At 38.9% G+C, this 19,438-nt stretch overlaps 2 protein-coding genes across 2 annotated transcripts in view; one reads left to right on the plus strand and one right to left on the minus strand.

The window, feature by feature from the left end:
• Nucleotides 1-846: 846 nt before the first annotated feature.
• Gnpnat1 (glucosamine-phosphate N-acetyltransferase 1) lies at nt 847-13,124 on the plus strand. Its single transcript, XM_070033218.1, has 6 exons — nt 847-993; nt 5,751-5,918; nt 8,377-8,439; nt 9,608-9,735; nt 10,888-10,949; nt 12,739-13,124. The coding sequence occupies exons 2-6, from the start codon at nt 5,765-5,767 to the stop codon at nt 12,884-12,886; spliced, it is 555 nt and encodes a 184-aa protein (XP_069889319.1). The 5' UTR covers nt 847-993; nt 5,751-5,764; the 3' UTR covers nt 12,887-13,124.
• A 1,716-nt stretch (nt 13,125-14,840) lies between these two features.
• The window catches only part of Styx (serine/threonine/tyrosine interacting protein), a 34,296-nt gene continuing 29,698 nt past the window's right edge, over nt 14,841-19,438 (minus strand). The window contains exon 11 of the mRNA XM_070033231.1: nt 14,841-18,339. Coding sequence (XP_069889332.1) covers nt 18,266-18,339 — 74 coding nt within the window. The 3' untranslated portion in view covers nt 14,841-18,265. The remainder of the gene's footprint in view (nt 18,340-19,438) is intronic.

Raw genomic sequence — 19,438 nt, forward strand, 5'->3', positions numbered from 1 at the left:
TTCTTTATCTGTGAAATGTGGACAATGCTACCTTGGGAAGGAGACCGCAGACAAAAGTCATCTTCCTTTTCCTAACCAAGGTTTTCCAACGTCAGCAGCTGATAGCCCGGGGTCTCCTCTGCTGCAGGGCGCTGGGCGGCAAACGCTGAGCCGCGGGGCCGCCTCTGGGGGGGGGGCGGCCCCCTGCAGGCTGGGTCCGTCCCCACCCCAGCTCTCAGAGACTGCTCCCGACCTTGTTCAAACCTCCTCGGGCGGCACATCACGGCTGCTGAGAATCCCAGCTCATCCTGTGTGGATCTACGGGAGAAATGACCTCAGCCCGCGTCCCACTGTCAAGAGAGCAGGGACCGTGACTCAGGAGTCCGGGGTGCAGTGAGCAACACAAGTCCCTACTGATGGGCTGGGTGGGGAGGAAAGGGACCACAAGGGACCGAGCCTTCCAAAGGACCCTCACAGGTCGCCACCGCACAGCCCATTTCTAGAGAGGTGTGCTTTCAAACGACCTGTAACACTCGCTTCCCGACAGGTGATAGCTGGCGAGTGGCAGGCCCACCTGGAGGGCAGCGGATGGGGGGTCCCGGGAGGAAATGAAGCACGAAGCCCCGCCCCCAGGCCGCCAGTGCTGGGTCGTAGCCCCGCCCCTCGACCCTCAGCCCCGGCCTGTTGCCCCGCCCCTCAACCAGAGCCCCGCCTCTCTGCCCTGAGCTGTCCTGGGTATCCCCGCCTCTCGGCTCCGAGCCCCGGCCTGTAGCCCCGCCCCTCGACCTCTAGCCCCTCCCGGCCTCGCGCCCTCCACGACGTCCGCCGGCGCGCTGTGCGTGCGAGGCAGGGGCGGGGCAGAGGCGTGGGCTCTGCCACGTCTGGGTACGGTTCCCGGCTGTGGCGCGGGAGGAGGTGGCGCTGCCTCTGCAGCCGGATCCAGATCCGGATCCGGTGCTGTGGAGCCCGGAGGGAGAAGCGTGCGACGCGCCTGGAGGGGAGCGCCGACTGCGGGTGAGGACGGGCCGGGGGCTGGGAGGCGGAGCCGGCCGTGCGCGCGGGCCGTGCGGCGCCCCGGCGGGCCAGGCGCTGGCCGGCGGCTCTGGGGGCGCGGCGGGGCCTGGGTGGGAGCTGTCGGCGGGCCCGGCGCCGGCGCGGGCAGCGGGCTGACCTCCGCCTTTGTCTCCCCTCCCGGCCCCTGCTTCGCTCGTGAGGACGGCCGCGGAGACGGCGCGTCTCGGGGAATGGCCCCGTGGGAGAGGCCGAGCTACCTGTTTGATGCCTTGGCGCTGACTCCGAGCTCTGCACGGCCACCGAGCCCACGTGCCAGTTCGCTCCCCGAGAGTCACCCCGAGGGAAAGCCTGCAGGGCCAAGATCAAGCGCGCGTCCTCGAGGCTCACACGAGTCAAATGGGTGTACGGATACAGACGGGTCCTTCCTCCCCCCCCCCCCCCCACGGGGACTGAAGATGCCCCGGAAGCAATCTGTCCATAGTCATCACTTATCTAGTGGCAGTTTACATTTGGCTTTGGGTTTTCTAGATTTCTGGATCAAGTGTAAGGTTTGTACGTGTGTTTGCCGGTCTTGGGGCCTGAACTCAGGGCCTGGGCACTGTTCTTCAGTTTTTATGCTCAAGGCAAGTGCTCTACCAGTTGGGGCCACAGCTACATTTCTGGCTTTTTGGTAGTTAATTGGAGATAGTCTTAGGGACTTTCTTGCCCAGGCTGGTTTAGAATAGTCTTAGCCTCCTGAGGAGCTAGAATTATAGGCCTGAGGCACCAGTACTTGGCTTTCCAACCTTGAATCTCCAGTGTCTGCTACTGGTTGCTTTCAGTTTTGCACCTCCTTAGTTGTATTAATCCGATAGAGGCTTCAAAATTAAATTTCTTCCATTGTGTCAAAATTATCAGTTGAATGAAAGCCTCTCATTCAATATTAATATTGGTGTTACTAGGTTTGGTGTGTGGTTTTTGTGATCCACTATGGCAGTGTGGAAGTCTCTTCTTGGTTTTCTGAAATGTGACCTGTACCTAACTCTTCCTAGCCAGAGCTAGGAAATATATTGCCTTGAAAATGCACACATTTAGTAGTGAAATAAGCAGTTCTTGGGGAAGAGTAGAGTTTGCTTATTTTTATTTTTTAAAGTTTTAAAAAACTCCAGAATAGTTCATATAACCAAACCTTAAGTACAGGAGTGGAGGTGACCATCAAAAACGTTTTTCATCTCTACCTGTCTATTATAGTTTCTATGATAGTCCAAGCTGGCTATGAACTCAAGATCTTCCTCCCCAACCTCCCTAGTGCTGGAATTACAGGTGTCACTTATGACTAGTTTTTTTTTAATTGACATTGATTACTTGTAAACAGCAGTTTAATTTTAACAAGTCCATTTATGCATACAGTGCTTTTTGAGCATAATCACTCCTTTATTAGGTTTTTGATAAGGTTTGAGTCCTATCACCATGAATCACAGCTTCATGATCAAAAGGGTTAGGGCTCTTCATCTTTTATTTTATTGGCTGTTTTTTGATCTTTTACCTTTAGCAACATCATTCAGTGGAGATGTTTTAATCTATTTGTTTTTAAAATTAAATAAAAAATTAAATTAAAAAAATTTTTTTAAAAGTCTGGTTTTAATCTGTCTTTTTTTTTTTTTTACCGATTTAAAATCACTTAAATAGGGGAAAATTATTAACTCTTGTTACTGGAAAGTTGTGTTAGAAAGTTGTCATTTGTTTACCATTCTCTTTCCTTTCTGTCCATTGCATGGCTTCTGTGTAGGTAGTATTCTTTCCCACCCACTGACCTTGGACAAGGCTGGCTGACCAGCAGAATGTGGGTAGGAGTGATATTGTGCCAGTTAAAAGGAGAGGCTTTTTTGAGTTGCTTTTTTCTCACTGCCATAAGAATGGCTTGTCTTGGGGATTTGTGCTGCCTCAGTATGACTCATTTACTAAATACAATGAGGATACAGATGAAGAGGAGACACAGTTTTCACACCCTCTCTGGGTATGCTGCCCTGGAAGCCTCCACACAATTGTGGATTTCCTGGTACTTTTTAAAATTGTTACAAACCCGTAATAACCATTGAAACTTAGCTTCAAACCAGGCAATTTTATTTATTCTAGTTTTGCAGTACTTGGGGACCTCAATATAAACTTCTTGATGTATAGTTGTTTTGTAAACCAAATAATAATCCCTATCTTGTTTTTTCCTAAAATCCTTTGAAAATTTGGTATCTAATCTTCTCTTGCTTTTCCTTTTCCAGCATGTTGATTAAGCACCAGAATTTTTCTACTTGAAGACATGTGAGATAAAGTGATCCTTAAGTTTGGGTGTTTTTTAAATAGCACATTTTTTTTTAAATTTTCTTTTTTCAGATAAGGTCTTGCTATATAATTCACTATGTGACCCTGGCAGGCCACAAGTGATTTTCCGATCCTCCCTCAGCTTCCTGGGTGCTGAGTATAGGTACTAATGTATGGCTGCTGGCTATAATGGATGGTAATTTCTCTCCAAAATGATTTTTTTCCTAGTGCATTTTTTTTTTTTGGGGGGGGAGTGGGAGGAGGGTTGGTTGTGGGGCTTGAACTCCAGGCCTGGGTGCTATCCCTCAGCTCTTCAATTGAAGGCTAGCACTCTACCATTTGAGCCACAGTGCCACATCCGATTTTCTGGTGGTTAATTGGAGATAAGAGTCTCACAGACACCCAAGCTGGTTTTGAACTGCGATCCTCAGATCTCAGCCCCCTGAGTACCTAGGATTACAGGCATGAGTCACGGATGGGCACTTGGCCCTAGTGCATTTTTGACTAGTCTTTAATTTTCATTTCCAAACTATAGGTTCCAAGTGCCTTGCTAGTTAAATTTTGAACTTTTACACAACAATAAAATGGAGATTATCTATACAAGCTCACAGAGTCTGAAGTCATTTTGCCCAGCAGGACTAACTAGCTACATAATTGTGGTAGTGTGCAAAATTAAAATGTAGAACTCCCTGTTAAAAACTAATTCAAACTGGCAGCAATAGAGTAAGTCCTGTGAGGCTGGCCCTCTAGCCTTGTGAATTTTAACTTTCTTCCTTACCTGCACAGGAACCATGAACAGATTCTTGCACCTGATTTGTAGTCTGTAAAACAGGGGAGCAATCATGATGCAGCTTTCAGTGTGCTTTCAAGAGCCAGTAAATACAAATCACTCAACAAATAACAAGTATAACTTAATATTTGTAATTCATATACTAGGACCATCTAGTTAAGGAAAAGCATAAATGATTTATATTTACTGGCAAAAATTAAAGCTTAATTCTTCTCCCCTCTTATTCATGAGACAAACTAACCCTATTTTGTGTATTTCCCAGGCTACATTTTATTGGTAACAAAACTTTATAGGAAATAATAATATATATTCATCTTTTTCAGTATTGGGAATTGAACTCAGGGATTCAGGCTTACAAGACAGGTGCTATACCACTTGAGCCACACCTCCAAATCCTCTTTTTTTTTTTTTTTTTTTTTGCTTTGGTTAATTTTGGGGAAGGGTCTGCTCTGAGTTTTGATCCCCTGCTGTGGTACTGCTCAGGTTGCTGAAATAGCTATGCACCACTGTACTCAGACACTGACTGAAAGGCAGTCTCTGGAAAGTTTATGGTCTTGATCTCCACCTCCCAAGTGGCTGGACTATAGGCCTGAGCCACCACACCCAGCTTAAAGTTTGTTAATGTTCATCTATTTCCTTTTGAGCTTTCGTTATACTTCATGCTTACAACTATAAAATCCATGATCAAAATGTTTAGCATGTTGCCTTAAGGAACTTAAATTTTTAGTATTTTCTGACTCAACATTTAATTGTACTGATTTTACTTTATTGGTAATTATTTAGAGCCTGTTTAATTTGCATGCCTGGAAAATGTTATCCATATTTCAAGTCAGATTACACCTAGAACCTCAGGGGTCCAATTATCAGGAAAGGAACTCAGCATGTCCTAAAATTAACTTAGTGTTTAGTAAACTACATTTGTATTCTTTCCAAGAATGGTAACTTTTGTCATTTTCTTTTTGATGGTACTAGGGCTTTTGACTCAGGGCCTTGAGCTTGCTAGGCAGGCACTCTAGACCAGACATTTTCCCACTTGGTCATTTTGAGCTAAGGTCTCACTTTTTAGCCAGACAGAAATCTTCCAGTTTTATACTTTCTGCAGTAGCTGGTATGACAAGTATTCTTCACCATGCCTAGCTTCTTCCATTCAGATACAGTCTTGCAAACTTTTATGTCTTAGCTGGCCTGCAACTTTGACCTGTCTCAAGCCTCCCTCCTAGCTGGGATGGCATGCCAGGGTCAGTGCACTCAGCTGTGAGGAGTCTCAAACTTTTTGCCCAGGATGTCCTTGAACTCTGGTCTTCCCTCCCTTTTTAGTGACAAGGTTAACAAATATTTGTAAATCTAGTAACAAAGCACAAGAATATAAGCTAAAAAGATTATATTCAGTCCATAAGATCAGTGTAAAGCTTAGAACAAACCTACAAGTAAAAATATCTTAAAAAGGCCTACTAGAAAATAGGATTCTCTTAAAGTTGAAAATATCTTTTAATCATTTCCTATCTGTTGTTAGTAAACATCTTTTTTATCAATCAGTGGTGTGGATATTAGATTTGAGGTAGGTGAAAGTAAAAATAGTCTATCACTCTTACTGATCATTTAAATGAAATTTTCATCAAGCATACTAATTTTCCTTCTATTAAATGCCTTAATAGTTAAAATTTTATTGTAGGTCGTACTGGAAAGATGAAACCTGATGACACTCCTATGTTTGACCCAAGTCTACTCAAAGAAGTGGACTGGAGTCAGAATACAGCTACATTTTCTCCAGCTATTTCTCCAACACAACCTGGAGAAGGCTTGGTTTTGAGGCCTCTTTGTACTGCTGACTTAAATAGAGGTATGGACTAACATTCATTTGTAAATTCTGATTAGAACTACATTGTTTCCTCCACAAATATTTTGTTAGTCATTTGTTAAAACTTTTGGACTCCTTTTTATCTTGTTAAAAAAAAAAACCACTGGGATAGCCAGGTGCTGGTGACCTAGGCCTGTAATCCTAGCTACTCAGGAGGCTGAGATCTGAGGACTGCATTTTCAAAGCTAGTCTGGGCAGGAAAGGCAGTGAGACACTCATCTCCAATTTACCATGGAAAATGGTAAGTGGAGCCATAGCTCAAAGTGGTAGAGCACTAGCCTTGAGCAGAACTGCTCAGGGACAGCGCCCAGGCCTGGAGTTCAAGCCCCATGACTGACCAAAAAAAAAAAAAAAAAAAAACTAGGATACTTAATTCCAGTGAACATGTGTTTGGCTACAATTGTGCAGGGAACTGTCTTGGCCAACAGGCTAAATGAAACCCTGACCAGAAAAATGACTGTGTGTGTGTGTGTGTGTGTGTGTGTGTGTGTGTGTGTGTGTGTGTGTGTGTGTGTGTGTGTGTGTGTGTGTGTGTGTGTGTGTGTGTGTGTGTGTGTGTGTGTATTTATATATATGTGTATATATATATATATTTGTACTTTATAATATTTCACAGGACTTTAATAAAACTGCTGCTTTCAAAAAGGAATTTTAAATAAGCAAAGGTAAAATTGTCATTTAGAATACATAAGACTAGTCTTTAAGAAGCGTGGAAATGAGGGTAGAAGTACATTTTTCTTGGGTAAATTTATAGGATTTTTGTGTGTGTGTGTGTGTGTGTGTGAAAATACTGTACAGAGTGGGCTGGAAAAGTGGCTCAATGGTAGAGTGCTTGCCTTGCATGCCTGAGGCCCTGGGTTCGATTCCCCAGCACCACATAAGCAAAAAGAAAAAAAAAGCCGGAAGTGGCGCTATGGCTCAGGTGGTAGAGCGCTAGCCTCGAGCTGAAGAGCTGAGGGACAGCGCCCAGGCCCAGAGTCCAGGCCCCACAACCGGAACAAAAAAAAAAAAGAAAAAATGAAAATACTGTACAGAGGGATTACAATTACATGGGCAAGATAATGAGTACATTTCTTATCAAGCATTGTTGCCTCCTCCTTTGTTTCCCCTTCCCATCTCTTCCCATCCCCCCCACCCCCAAACCAAACTTTTTCGACATGATTCCTTACATCTTATTGTTGCAATGGGTCCACCTGTATCCCTATTTAAATGATTTGTTTTTTCCCTTCCCCTCCACAAATTATACCAACATCAAATACGATGAAAGCAGGGGCTATACCGTGGGGGAAATTTATAGGATTTTATCTGTGTATTAGCATCTAAATTTCCAAAATAATTTCCTTAAACTTTAGTATTTAAAAGTCAGCATTTTCCTGGGTGCCAATGGCTCATGCCTATAATCTTAGCTACTCAGGAGACAGACCTGAGGATTGTAGTTTGAAGCTAGCCCAAGGCAGGGAAGCCTTATCTCCAGTAAACTTCCAAAAAGCAGAAAGTGGACTCTTATCTTTAGTATACTTTCAAAAAGCAGAAAGTGGAGCTGTGACTCAGGAGGGTATATCATTAACCTTGAGCAAAAAAGCTTAGTTACAGTGCCCAGGCCCTGAATTCAAGCCCCACGACCTGCCTTGTTCCCGCTCCCTCGAGTCAACATTTACTTCTGAGTTTTCTTTTGGGTAGAAATCACCTATTTGGGGAAAATTGACATTCCTTATGTTAGAACTTAACACAAACTACATTGAAAAAATGTATTTTCTAACGATAATTATTAGTTTTAAAAGGATGCACTATTTTAAATATTTTATTCAGGCAAAAATCACTGACGAAACCAATCATTCTTTGTTATAGTATATTATGGGAAAAACAACAGGCTCACTTAATCTTCTTAAAACTACACTAATTAAAAGATCATTATGCACTAACCAGTGACTCATGCCTGTAATTCTAGCTATTCAACAGTATAAGATGAGGATGGAGGTTTGGAGTCAGCCGGGGCAGACACATTGCTGAGACTTTTATCTCCAGTTAGCTACCAAAAATCTGGAAGTGGAGGTATATCTTTTGTAGTAGAATGCCAACCTTGAGCAAAAAAGACTAACAAAAACAAAATGTGGGAACTGGAAACCATTAGCTCATGGTATAATCATAGCTACTCAGGAGGCTGAGATCTGAGGTTGTGGTTCAAAGCTGCCTGGGCAGAGTCCATGAGACCCTTTATCTCCAATTAACCACCCAAAAGCCAGAAATGGAGCTACAGCTCAAGTGTTAGAGCACTAGCCTTGAACAAAAATTTCAGAGACAGCACGAGGCCCTACGTTCAATCCCCAGGACAGACATACACACATAATACATACACCCCAGAGGGGTTATGGAAAAACTGAAGAAATAATTTCCTATATCCCACCAGGACATTTCTTATCATACTGTTTTCCAAAACTAGGTTTTTTTAAAGTACTGGGCCAGCTGACAGAGACTGGAGTTGTCAACCCTGAGCAATTTATGAGTAAGTATTGTATAGCTTTTTTTTTTTTAAATAAGAATTTGAACTCCTTTCAAACCTGTTATTTGTTTGTTCATTTGGCTAGAATTTATCAACAGATTAGCTATTTCTCATCTAAATGTGTAACAAGGGTAAATTGCTTTTCAACAGTGGAATTTGTTTTGCAAAAATAACCTACTTTTAGCTATGCACTGGTGGCTCACACCTGTAACCCTACTCAGGAGGCTGATACCTGGTGGTTCAAAGCCAATCCCCTCAGGAAAGTCCCGAGACTTTTTTGTTTGTTTGTTTGTTTGTTTTTGGTGTCCAGTTGTGGGGCCTGAACTCTGGGCCTGGGCGCTGTCCCTCAGCTCTTCAGCTCAAGGCTAGCGCTCTACCACTTGAGTGAAAGCGCCACTTTTTGTTTATGTGGTGCTGAGGAATCGAACCCAGGGCCTCAGGCATTCAAGCAAACGCCCTACCACTGAGCCACCTTCCCAGCCCTTCCCTGAGACTCTTAACTCCAGTTAACCACCAGAAAACTGGAAGAGGCATTGTGACACAAAATAACTACCACCATCACCACCAAAAAAAAAAAAGGAAAATAGAAAACTTTGGTCAAGGGGCTGGGAAGGTGGCTCAGTGGTAGAGTGCTTGCCATGCAAGCCAGAGGCCCTGGGTTTGATTCCTCAGCACCACATAACCAAAAAGAAAAAAGCCGAAAGTGGCGCTGTGGCTCAAGTGATAGAGCACTAGCCTTGAGCTGAAGAGCTGAGGGACAGCGCCCAGGCCCAGAGTTCAGGCCCCATGACCGGATGCAAAAAAAAAAAAAACTTTGGTCAAAACATTTTGAAACCAAGACTACAAATTACAGGATATAACCACTGCTTATTAAAATTTGAATTTTTGCTCTATTTGAGTTTTGTTGAGTGTTACATAAGTAATGAAAATATTGAGGTTTTAATTATAGTAATGGCAACATAAATTGGTCTGTATTGTACTGCTCATTTAAAATAGCTAGATGGGGGGGGTGGAGGCATGGTTCAGTTGGTAGAGTGCTAGTCATTGAGCAAAAGTGGCAGTAATGGTTTTGGACCAAGAAAAAAGGAAAATAGCTGGATGTGTCTTATTTTACTAGTAGATTAATGTAAAGGTATAGACACAGTCTAATCAATACTGACCGTTTCCACAGAATCTTTTGAGCGTATGAGGAAATCTGGGGACTATTATGTTACAGTTGTAGAAGATGTGACCCTAGGACAGATTGTCGCTACAGCAACTCTGATAATAGAACATAAATTCATCCATTCCTGTGCTAAGGTATGTTCTCTTATTAATGCTCATGAATAAAATAGGCAAGTGTTTTCTAGCAAAAATAACTGACTTTTCATTAGACAAATTGTGTTAATACTTCTCTCATTGATTCTGAGCAATCTGTCAGCGACAGGCATTTTTCCTCTTACATTTCTGAAAATTGTAAAAGTGTTACTAATAGAAATTATTTGCTAAAATAATCAGAGAAAAAAACGGGCTGGGAAGGTGGCTCAGTGGTAGAGCGCTTGCCTTGCATGCCTGAAGCCCTGGGTTCAATTCCTCAGCACCACATAAGCAAAAAGCCGGAAATGGTACTGTGGCTCAAGTGGTAGAGCACTAGCCTTGAGCTGAAGAGCTGAGGGACAGTGCCCAGGCCCAGAGTTCAGGCCCAAGGACCGGACCCAAAAAAAAAAACAAAAACCCTGTACAATTCCTGGTTTTTCTAACTAAGAACAATGGGGTGATTTTTGACTTCTTAATGTTAAGTATTTTTTAAAAAACAAAACACTACTTTTTGGGTGGCAAAGCTTGTAGAACATTTTAATCTGTTCCAATTTGGACATTACTGGTACATTACTGCCCTTTTTCACCCTTCATGAGCTCACATCCAAGAGTAAAACCAAAGGAAAGACACTAAATAACAGAATAAAAGATAGGGATATTTAGAAAATGCATTCTGTAATTTGTGTATGGGGGGGAGAGCCCGTTTGATTTTTTGGTGTTGGGGATTAAATTCAGGTGCATGCTACACAAGTACTCTTAATGATTTGAGCCACACGTAAGTCTGAACTTCTGTGCCAAGGCTGGAAACAGCAATGTTCTTTTCTCTATTTCCTGAGTGGGATTACCAGCATGCTTACCAATGGAGTTTCTATGTTAGAAATGGGAAATTTTACTTGGATGTCTGTAATAAATTGCTGCTAAGCAAGGGCTAGAATGATGGACATATTGTTTATGACAAAATTATACAAAATTATGGTGATAAGAATTCTGAGATTTGCTTTAGAACAATGGGTTAGGGAATTGGGAATACAGTTAAAATGATTGTCACTTTTGATTTATTATCTATCTGTATGATAGTCATTCTTATTTAATGCCTTGTTGGTTTAGCTTTCAACAAGAATGGTTGCTCAGTTTTAACATATTAAATGTTTTCAGAGAGGAAGAGTGGAAGATGTTGTTGTTAGTGATGAATGCAGAGGAAAACAGCTTGGCAAATTGTAAGTAAGCCGAAACAAGGTAACCCTGGGCTAATTAGATCCTCAGTTACTTTTTTCTTGCCAGTATGTTGTTTTATGAAGTTTTTTGTTTTCTTAGGATGCTAAGAATTGTCTCAAGAGCCTTATTTCTGCATGGTACCTGCTTTACTTTTGAGTTATATCCCCAACCCAATAGTCTCATTTTAAAACATGTGCTGTTCTGAAGTTCTTTCTGAGCTTCATTGTGAATTCATTCTCATTCTGAAGTATAGTTTCATCTCAGAATTTGAAAACTGAAAGTATACTCCATTCCCAAGAGTAACATCTTAAAGTTAACTTTTAGTTCCCTTATTAACAGGAAACAAAGGAGCAAGTCAGATGATGTGCCCTAAGGAAATGTTTAACTGTTATTAACATTGTATAATTTAGTGACTATCTTATAAGAGAATTTTATGATCTCCTTTGAATTTTTAAGCATGAGGTATGCACCAATACTAATCTAGGTATTTGGTGAACAAAGTAGACCAATTTAGTGTTCCAATCAGTTTAGCAGGTCCTAACTTGTTCAATCAAGGTTTTCAATATTATAGAAGATGGACTGGGAAATGTGGCTTAGTGGTAGAGTGGTAGCCTTGAGCAAAAAGAAGCTCAGGGACAGTGCCCAGGCCCCAAGTTCAAGCCCCAGGACTGGCAAAAAAGAAAAAAAAAATGATAAAAAGGTTTTTTTTTGTTTTTTTTTTTTTTACAAAGCTGGGTGCTAGTGGATCATGCCTGTAATCCTAGCTACTCTGGAGAGCTGAGGTTTGCAGTTCAAAGCCATCCTGGGCAAGAAAGTCTGTGAGACTCTTATCTCCTATCAGCCATCAGAAAACTGGAAGAGGCACTGTGGCTTAAAGTGGTACAGCACTAGTCTTGAGTGAAAAAAATTTGGGGATAATGCCCAGACCCCATGACTAAAAAAAGTCTGTTTAAACATTCACAAACCCTACAGTAAATGAACACTCCTAGTTTTTATCTCTTATCACAGTTAGGTTACATTTTTATATGAGGTTATGATTAAGCATTTATAAAGATGTATACTGTTTTGCTTTATGTCCACATCATATTAGACCCGTCTTGAGTAACCTGATCCATAGTAACCGGATCCATATTCTAAAACCCATATTCTAGCATTAAAAAGGATTTAAGGCTGGGTGCCAGTGGCCCACACCTGTAATCCTAGCTACTCAGGAGGCTGAGATCTGAGGACTGTGGTTTAAATCCTGGACAGGGAAGTCCATGTGACTATCTCCAATAAAGCACTTAAAATTTTAAGCCAGAAGTAGAGCTGTGGCTCAAGTGGTAGAGCAGTAATCTTGAGCAAAAAAGATCAGAGACAGTGCCCAGGCCCTGAGTTCAAGCCCCAGTACTGGCACCAAAAACAAAAAAGTGGTAACAACAAAGCTGTTGGGCCAAAAAAAACAACCCCCCCCCCCAAAAAAAAAAAAAGAACAAAGCTGTGAAGTGCCTATTTTATTGAGAATGCTAAACCTCTAATTTGAATAGTAGCTTTAGAATAAAAACCCAAACCTTGTACATGTTGGGAAGTTACTCTACCATGAGATAAATCTTCAGCTGCAGGAATAAATTGTTTTATGAAATAATTTCGGCTATTCTTTTACAAAGGTAGACAGTCTTTTTAATGTTAACAAATTCTTAGAAAGGACATGATCTCAAACTATTTCCAACTAAAAAGTCTATTTTTATGTAAGAATTCACATTGTTAAAAATGTTCTGATTAATGTTTGTCTCCCTTTTTTTGAAATTTCAGATTACTATCAACTCTTACTTTACTAAGCAAGAAACTGAACTGTTACAAGATTACTCTTGAATGTCTACCACAAAATGTTGGTTTCTACAAAAAGTTTGGGTACACAGTATCTGAAGAAAACTACATGTGTCGGAGGTTCCTAAAATAAAAATCTTAAGAGAACTGTCAACAAAGGGGTCAGTGCTAAAAGGCTTTAACTCTCTGTAGAGTTACATTTTGTTGCTGCAACACAGTGACCTGCCTACAGACTGGACTGAAATAAAGAACATTGTAATACAAAGTGTAATGACATTAAAAGATTACTCTGGGCTTATGTGAGTTTAGATCACAAATGATTATTATAAAGGGGGTGATTTTTAACCAAAGGAATATATTTTTAACTTGAATCTTTTCTTGCATTGTATTTTTCTAAAGTTTGGCTTCATTTCTCAGTAGTCGAGTACACTTAGTAAGTTTACATGTCTGCTTTATGTGCTGCTCAATAAAAAAAATACATTTAGTTAGAATTAGGTATTTTTTTTTCCAAAGAAATATCTAGACTTAGGGGTTTACACCATATTATATGAAATCGATAAATTGGCTATTATAAATATATATTTATACACTGAAAATTCTTGACCTTAATACTGGGAAACAACCTGGGCAGCTTTTTAAATGAAGTAGAAATAGGTGTGGCTTAAGTGGCACAGTGTCCCACCTAGCAAGCTCAAGGCCCTAAGCACAAGTACTGCCCAAAAAAGTACAAGAAATAAAAATTATCTCATAAAAATATTACAGATGCAAGGTATAATAAAATATAGGGCATCAGTTTTAAACAGTGAATTAACAGCACATATGTATGTGTGTGTGTGTGTGTGTGTGTGTGTGTATACCATTTTTTCTGGATATCTAAATGATAATTTTTCTGGAGTCACATTTTAATGAAACATGGAATATTATAAAATTAATTAGAAATGTGGCACTGTAACATTTTTGAAATGTTGATGGAAGTTTTTCTACTTAATGTGATTATCGTGATAGTATTATTCTAGTCACTGTCTTGGTTAATTTTATTTATTTTAATGATTTTTTTTTTAAAGTCAGAGGTGTAATGGCTCTAGTCTTTTGCATTCCATGCTAACATTAAACCTGTTTGTATAAACAGAATTCTGTCTATATTTTTCTTGAGTTTTATACTGATCTATCAGGTTAAATCATGATGTATTACAACATAGGTCTGTGTGTTCTTCGTAAAATTATCTTAGAAAGGAAGGGGCACCAGTATCCCATCTCTTGATTCATACCACTTAAACTGCATTCTGGATCTCCCTCCACTCACCTCTAGTTTCCCAAAACAACTGAAATTGACAATAGAGAGTGAACTACTTACTTACTGACAGCCTATACAGATGAACTTATTTGTTTCTAGGGAAAGCTACTTTTGTCTCTCCAGAAGAAATTCTGTAACTTTAGCAGTAGCATCATTAGGTCAATTCTGATATTAAAAAGCTATGTTAAATAAGACTGGTAAAAAGGCAAAATTTCATGCTTATTATGATTACCACTGAACTAGCTGAGGTAAAACTACCTAAACGATTGGCATTTCAGCCAGGTGCCAGTGACTCACACCTACTCAGGAGGCTAAGATCTAAGAATCATGGTTTGAAGCCAGCCTGGGCAGGAAAGCCCATAAGACTATCTCCAATCAACCACCCTAAAAAATTCAGTTGTGGCTGAAGTGTAGGGTGCTAGCCTTGAGCAAAAAAGTTCAGGGACAGTGCCCAAGCACTTAGTTCAAGCCCTAGAACCATAAAACAAAGATTGGCATTTCAACAAATCCCGTTTAGTTGTATTAAGATTCTCTCTGAAATCTTTCCTGGGGGAAACAATTATATATAAAGTTTAATATATAACAATTGTGTCAGTAAGAAAAACAGTAATTCTTGTATTTTGGAGGATAAACTTAACTTTCTCAGTACTGAATGTTCATCTACCCTTTTTAATCTATAAAAGTGAATACCAAATTACTTCTGCCCAGAAGATAAACAAGTTTTGAGACATAGCAGTAGGAATGAGCTTTTTGAGGTATAATGGCACAACAGTTTTTAATACAACCACCAATCTTCACAAAATAATTTTAATACTTTGTGCCTAGGCTAGCAGCATGTTGCACTGTTACATTCCTATACATACATTTTACTGAAGTACAATGTTAAAAGCAGAGTAACGTAAGCAATTGCCTATACAAGGTAAATAGACACTGTACGTTATTTTTCTTCTTGAATTATTTTGCTGCATAGTAAACTGCAATTACATGTCAGTACAATGTTACTGATTTATAGAATACACTTTGAACTGTGAGGTATGGTGGCTCCCTGTGAGAGAGAGCTTAACATGTAAACCTGAATATTTTGAGAGTGATACACTTTTTTTAGCTGCCATGGATGGGAAAGACAAAAAAAAAAAAAAAAAAAAAAATCCAGCACTCAAAGACCCTAGAAACTAGTTTTTCTAAATCAATAAAAAATAAATTCTCTAGTAAATCTCAACTACTTCCTATCATTTCCTTATTGGATCATTATAAACAAAGATAACTAATATTGAAGTGAAACTGTTTGTTACAGGTTTATGGTTTAAACCAATTAAAAAAAAAACCTGCCAGGTAACTGCTCATTTACTTTACATCAGGTTGAGATCCTGATATATACACCTCAACTTTACAATTCAAGATTGCCATTAAATACTTCTAAATCACTGGAATTACCATGGTAATAAGACAATTAGGAACCTTATATATAGAGATAGATATATGTATTTTTTTCTTTTTACAAAGGACATGCTTAACATTTTCTGATAATTCCTCTAAACTCAGATTAAGCATAAAATTCCTCCAGAATGAATATTTTTCTAAAAGTTATGTGGTTAAGAGTTGGTAGCAAAATATATTACACTTTTTTTTTAACATTTCCACCATACAGTAGATAAAAATTAAGTATTGTTTAAAAACCTGAAGAAATTAACATGAACCAATTATATGAAATTAGAGGATGAGAATACTGACATTCCAGCTTGAAAATTTTTAATATTTTCATACTTTCAAAGTGGACAGTAATGCACTTTCCCTATGTCGATGTTAATTTCACTCTAAATTCTGTGCTCAGATTACTATTTAATGTTAAAATTGGGTGATTATTCATACATTATTCAGATCCTCTAGAATATAAATCATGATTGGCTAAGTTTCTCAGTTGACTATCACAAAACATAACTGAAAAGCATCACAGAAATAGAACCAAACAGAACAAAAAATAAGAGCTACCAGATCATCTAGTTGAACAGCAAATACAAACAACCAAAGAAAAACTACGTGTTCTTTTATGAAAGAATAGTAAACCTTGCTTTGTCCACATTAATATTGTGCTCAATATGGGTGGGTGGTAGTCCCTTTTTGAGATTGGCAGTCCTAGTGTTTCAGAGAGCCTGTCTTCCTACACAGGTACTTTGAGAACAAAAATAGTATTTAGAAAGAGTGGAAAGTTACCAGATAAAAATTATTAACAGCTGAATCTGTCATTTTGGTCAGATTACTTTAGCAAGGATGTATATTTTTATGAAACTAATTTTTCAAAACCTCAAATGCCTCATTTTTAAGACAAATTTACTCTTAAAATATTTTAAGTAGAGCTTCTGCTGAATAAAGCATCATAGATTATGATTTGATTGCAAGAGATCTTTCCTGCCTGTCCAATGTGAAATATATACAGGAAAGACACCATTTCTTCACCAAGTAGAAGTTTTGAACACCTAATGCAACCTGACTCCATTAGATTACACCAAATGACCTAATTGTACACTACTGTACAATTGTACAATCCCTCAGAGGGATTAATAAAATGCTGTTTTCAGGGTAGTTGAGAGGAAATCAGAAGAGGAATACAGAAGGGCCAACAGGAATTAACTCTTAACAGAATAATTCTAATTATTTTCCCTATGCTGGATAATAGAGATTTATCTGTATTTTTACATCAAAAGGAGGAACACAAAGCAAGTAACTTAGTGTAGTAAGTTACTTTGCACAGTGCCTCTGGGTACTAGGGGAATGCAATATTCCCATCAGTAAAGCACCTCAAGAGAGGACTGAGAAAAAGTGAGATAGATACAAAGGAGTTTGTGCTACCCTAATGTCATCAACTACAAAAAGTTAAAAACTTTCTCCCCCTAAAATAGCAAAAATGTTTTTCTTAGAATTAACTTTTATACAATATAAATAAAAGTAGAGAACCAAAGACCCATAAAGTGACTGTTAATGCAAATTACAGGAGGAATTTGGATTAACTCACTGTAAAGAACTAATTAAAATTCTTTTTGAAAATACACAAGACTTACAAGTCACTTTCCCCAATAAATGCATCTTCAAAGAAAACCTTGCCAGTCTGAGCTAAAACTTCACAGAACAATTAAGACAACATAAATGTCCCATATTCCAAATAATTTAGTAGTGCTTCTTCAAGCCTTACACATTCAGTTTAATTTATGGTTTAAAAAATTACAGAAAAATATTAAGAATGTTTTACTGTTATACTAGTTAGAGGTCACATGAACATTTAATTTTTTTTAATGATGAAAGGCACTTTTTTGGGGGGGGTTCATTTAGAAAAAAATAGTGCTACATTAGTTTCTTATATTCTATTTAGAACCATTTTAGAAAGTTAAAAAGGGCTAGGCAACTCTGAAAAGAATAAATGCAACATTTGGCTTTAAGAAAAAAAGCTAAAAGGGAAATCATTTGAAAAATCTAACACTATCATTGTTTCTGAACATCTGGTACAATAAAGCAAAACATCTTTTTTTGGTAAATTAAACCTTTCCCTATAAACAAATTAAGAAGGTATTAGAATGGAAGCATTAATTAGATTAAGTTAGTAAAGTAAGGATAGCTGGTTGTCATGATTTATAGATTAATAGGGGATCAAAAATTTAAATAAAATGCTAATTAGGTTATTGAATTATACCAAAAATGTGGCAGATTCCTGCAGTTTAATGTTTCTGTTAGAGGCTTCATCATAAAATTGAACTGTAAAATTATTTTTAAATGTAATATATAGAACACAAAACGAACTTTTAGCAAACATTAGGAAATGTTATAAATTACCCAAATTCAAAGCGAATCCCCCTAACTTGCATTTTGTTTAAAGTAATAACTTTGTATCATACAAATAAATTTCAAGTATGAAAAGTGCATTATTGCAATAATACCTCTTTGTGAGTCCAAAATTCTTGGTTTATAATAAAACTGTAAAGTGTTTTTAAAAAAAGGAAAACCATCAGTGCTATCTATTGCAGAAGTCCAATATCTCAGTGCTATCTATTGCAGAAGTCCAACATCTTCTTAAAACGTTGCTCAACAAGTTGCAGAGAAACATGTCTGGAAGCAACATATAATTGAAAAGAAACTACTTGCGTTTTTCCCATTTTTACATTATTTTTTCCTGGTATTTTCTCCTTTCTTTCCCAATAGAAATTATCCTCTTTTATAATACTCCTTGAGTCAGCCGTTCTGTGCAGTTGCCACTTGCATATTTCCAAAATCATCATCTTCTTCATGTGTTCTCTTCAAGCTGCCTAGTTATTGAGTGAATATAATGTAAAGTGAGAGCTTATATAAACACAGATTATCACAGCCACTAAAATTTTTGTTTTTCAAAGTATGATACTATGTATATATACTATGATAACTTCCATGGTTGAATTTATAGTAAATCTTTAATGACAGTATACATATTTCCTCCTGGGAATTAAGTAAAGTCTCAAGCATTATAATAAACAGTAATTTAAAAAGTGTCAGAATAGAACTTTAGAAATAGGAAATGGTTCATAAAGTTTGATTGCCAACCAACTTGAGGCTTATCAGGCAACATAAGATGTGATTTAGAACATACTTTTTTTTTTTTTTTAGGTCAGTCATGTGGCCTGAACTCAGGGCCTAGGCCCTGTCGCTCAGCTCTTCAGCTTCCAGTTTTCTTGTGGTTAATTGGAGATAGGAGTCTCAGGGACTTTCCTGCCTGGGCTGGCTTTGAACCGCAATCCTTAGATCTCAGCCTCCTGAGTAGCTAGGATTATAGGTGTGAGCCACTGGCTCCTTTTATCTTCTCTTTATACCCCAAATCTGCTCATATAAAAACTTCCCACAGGAAGTGGCAATATGGCTCAAGGAGTAGAGCACTAGCCTTGAGCTGAAGAGCTGAGAGAGAATGCCCAGGCCCAGAGTTCAAGCCCCACGATTGACAGACAGACAGACAGACAGAGACAGAGACAGACAGACAGACAGACACACACACACACACACACAACACACACTTTGGGGTACAGTCAAACTGTCAAGACTTAAGATCTGTGCTAAATCCTACTAATACTTCATTCATAGATTCTAGTATGCTCCTAATATCTCACTATATGATTAATAAAATAAGGATATAAGGAAGTAAGGCAGGAGAAAACATCCAGCCTACGAGGGTCCTGTGATTGAATATGGATGAATTACTGCAGTTCTACAGGAACTCTGAATCACAGATTGGAAGAATGAATGAATCACTTTCTCCTGAAGTAACATTTTCAAGAAAAGGAAGATTATGTCTACTTTTCTCATTTTTAGGTGAGAAAACTCAGTGCACAGGCTGAGTTCAAGCCCCAGTATTGACACATACTTTTCACTTCAAGTGAG

Source organism: Dipodomys merriami, unplaced genomic scaffold, assembly GCF_024711535.1.
Source record: "Dipodomys merriami isolate MVZ:Mamm:240054 unplaced genomic scaffold, mDipMer1.0.p SCAF_1, whole genome shotgun sequence".
NCBI lineage: Eukaryota > Metazoa > Chordata > Mammalia > Rodentia > Heteromyidae > Dipodomys > Dipodomys merriami.

What these genes read in the sequence shown, in the direction of transcription:
- Gnpnat1 (XM_070033218.1), top strand. Translation starts at nt 5,765, where the DNA reads ATGAAACCTGATGACACTCCTATGTTTGACCCAAGTCTACTCAAAGAA. An exon ending in CAACCCTGAGCAATTTATGA is followed by an intron (nt 8,440 to 9,607) that starts GTAAGTATTGTA and finishes CCGTTTCCACAG; the next exon opens with AATCTTTTGAGCGTATGAGG. An exon ending in GGAAAACAGCTTGGCAAATT is followed by an intron (nt 10,950 to 12,738) that starts GTAAGTAAGCCG and finishes TTGAAATTTCAG; the next exon opens with ATTACTATCAACTCTTACTT.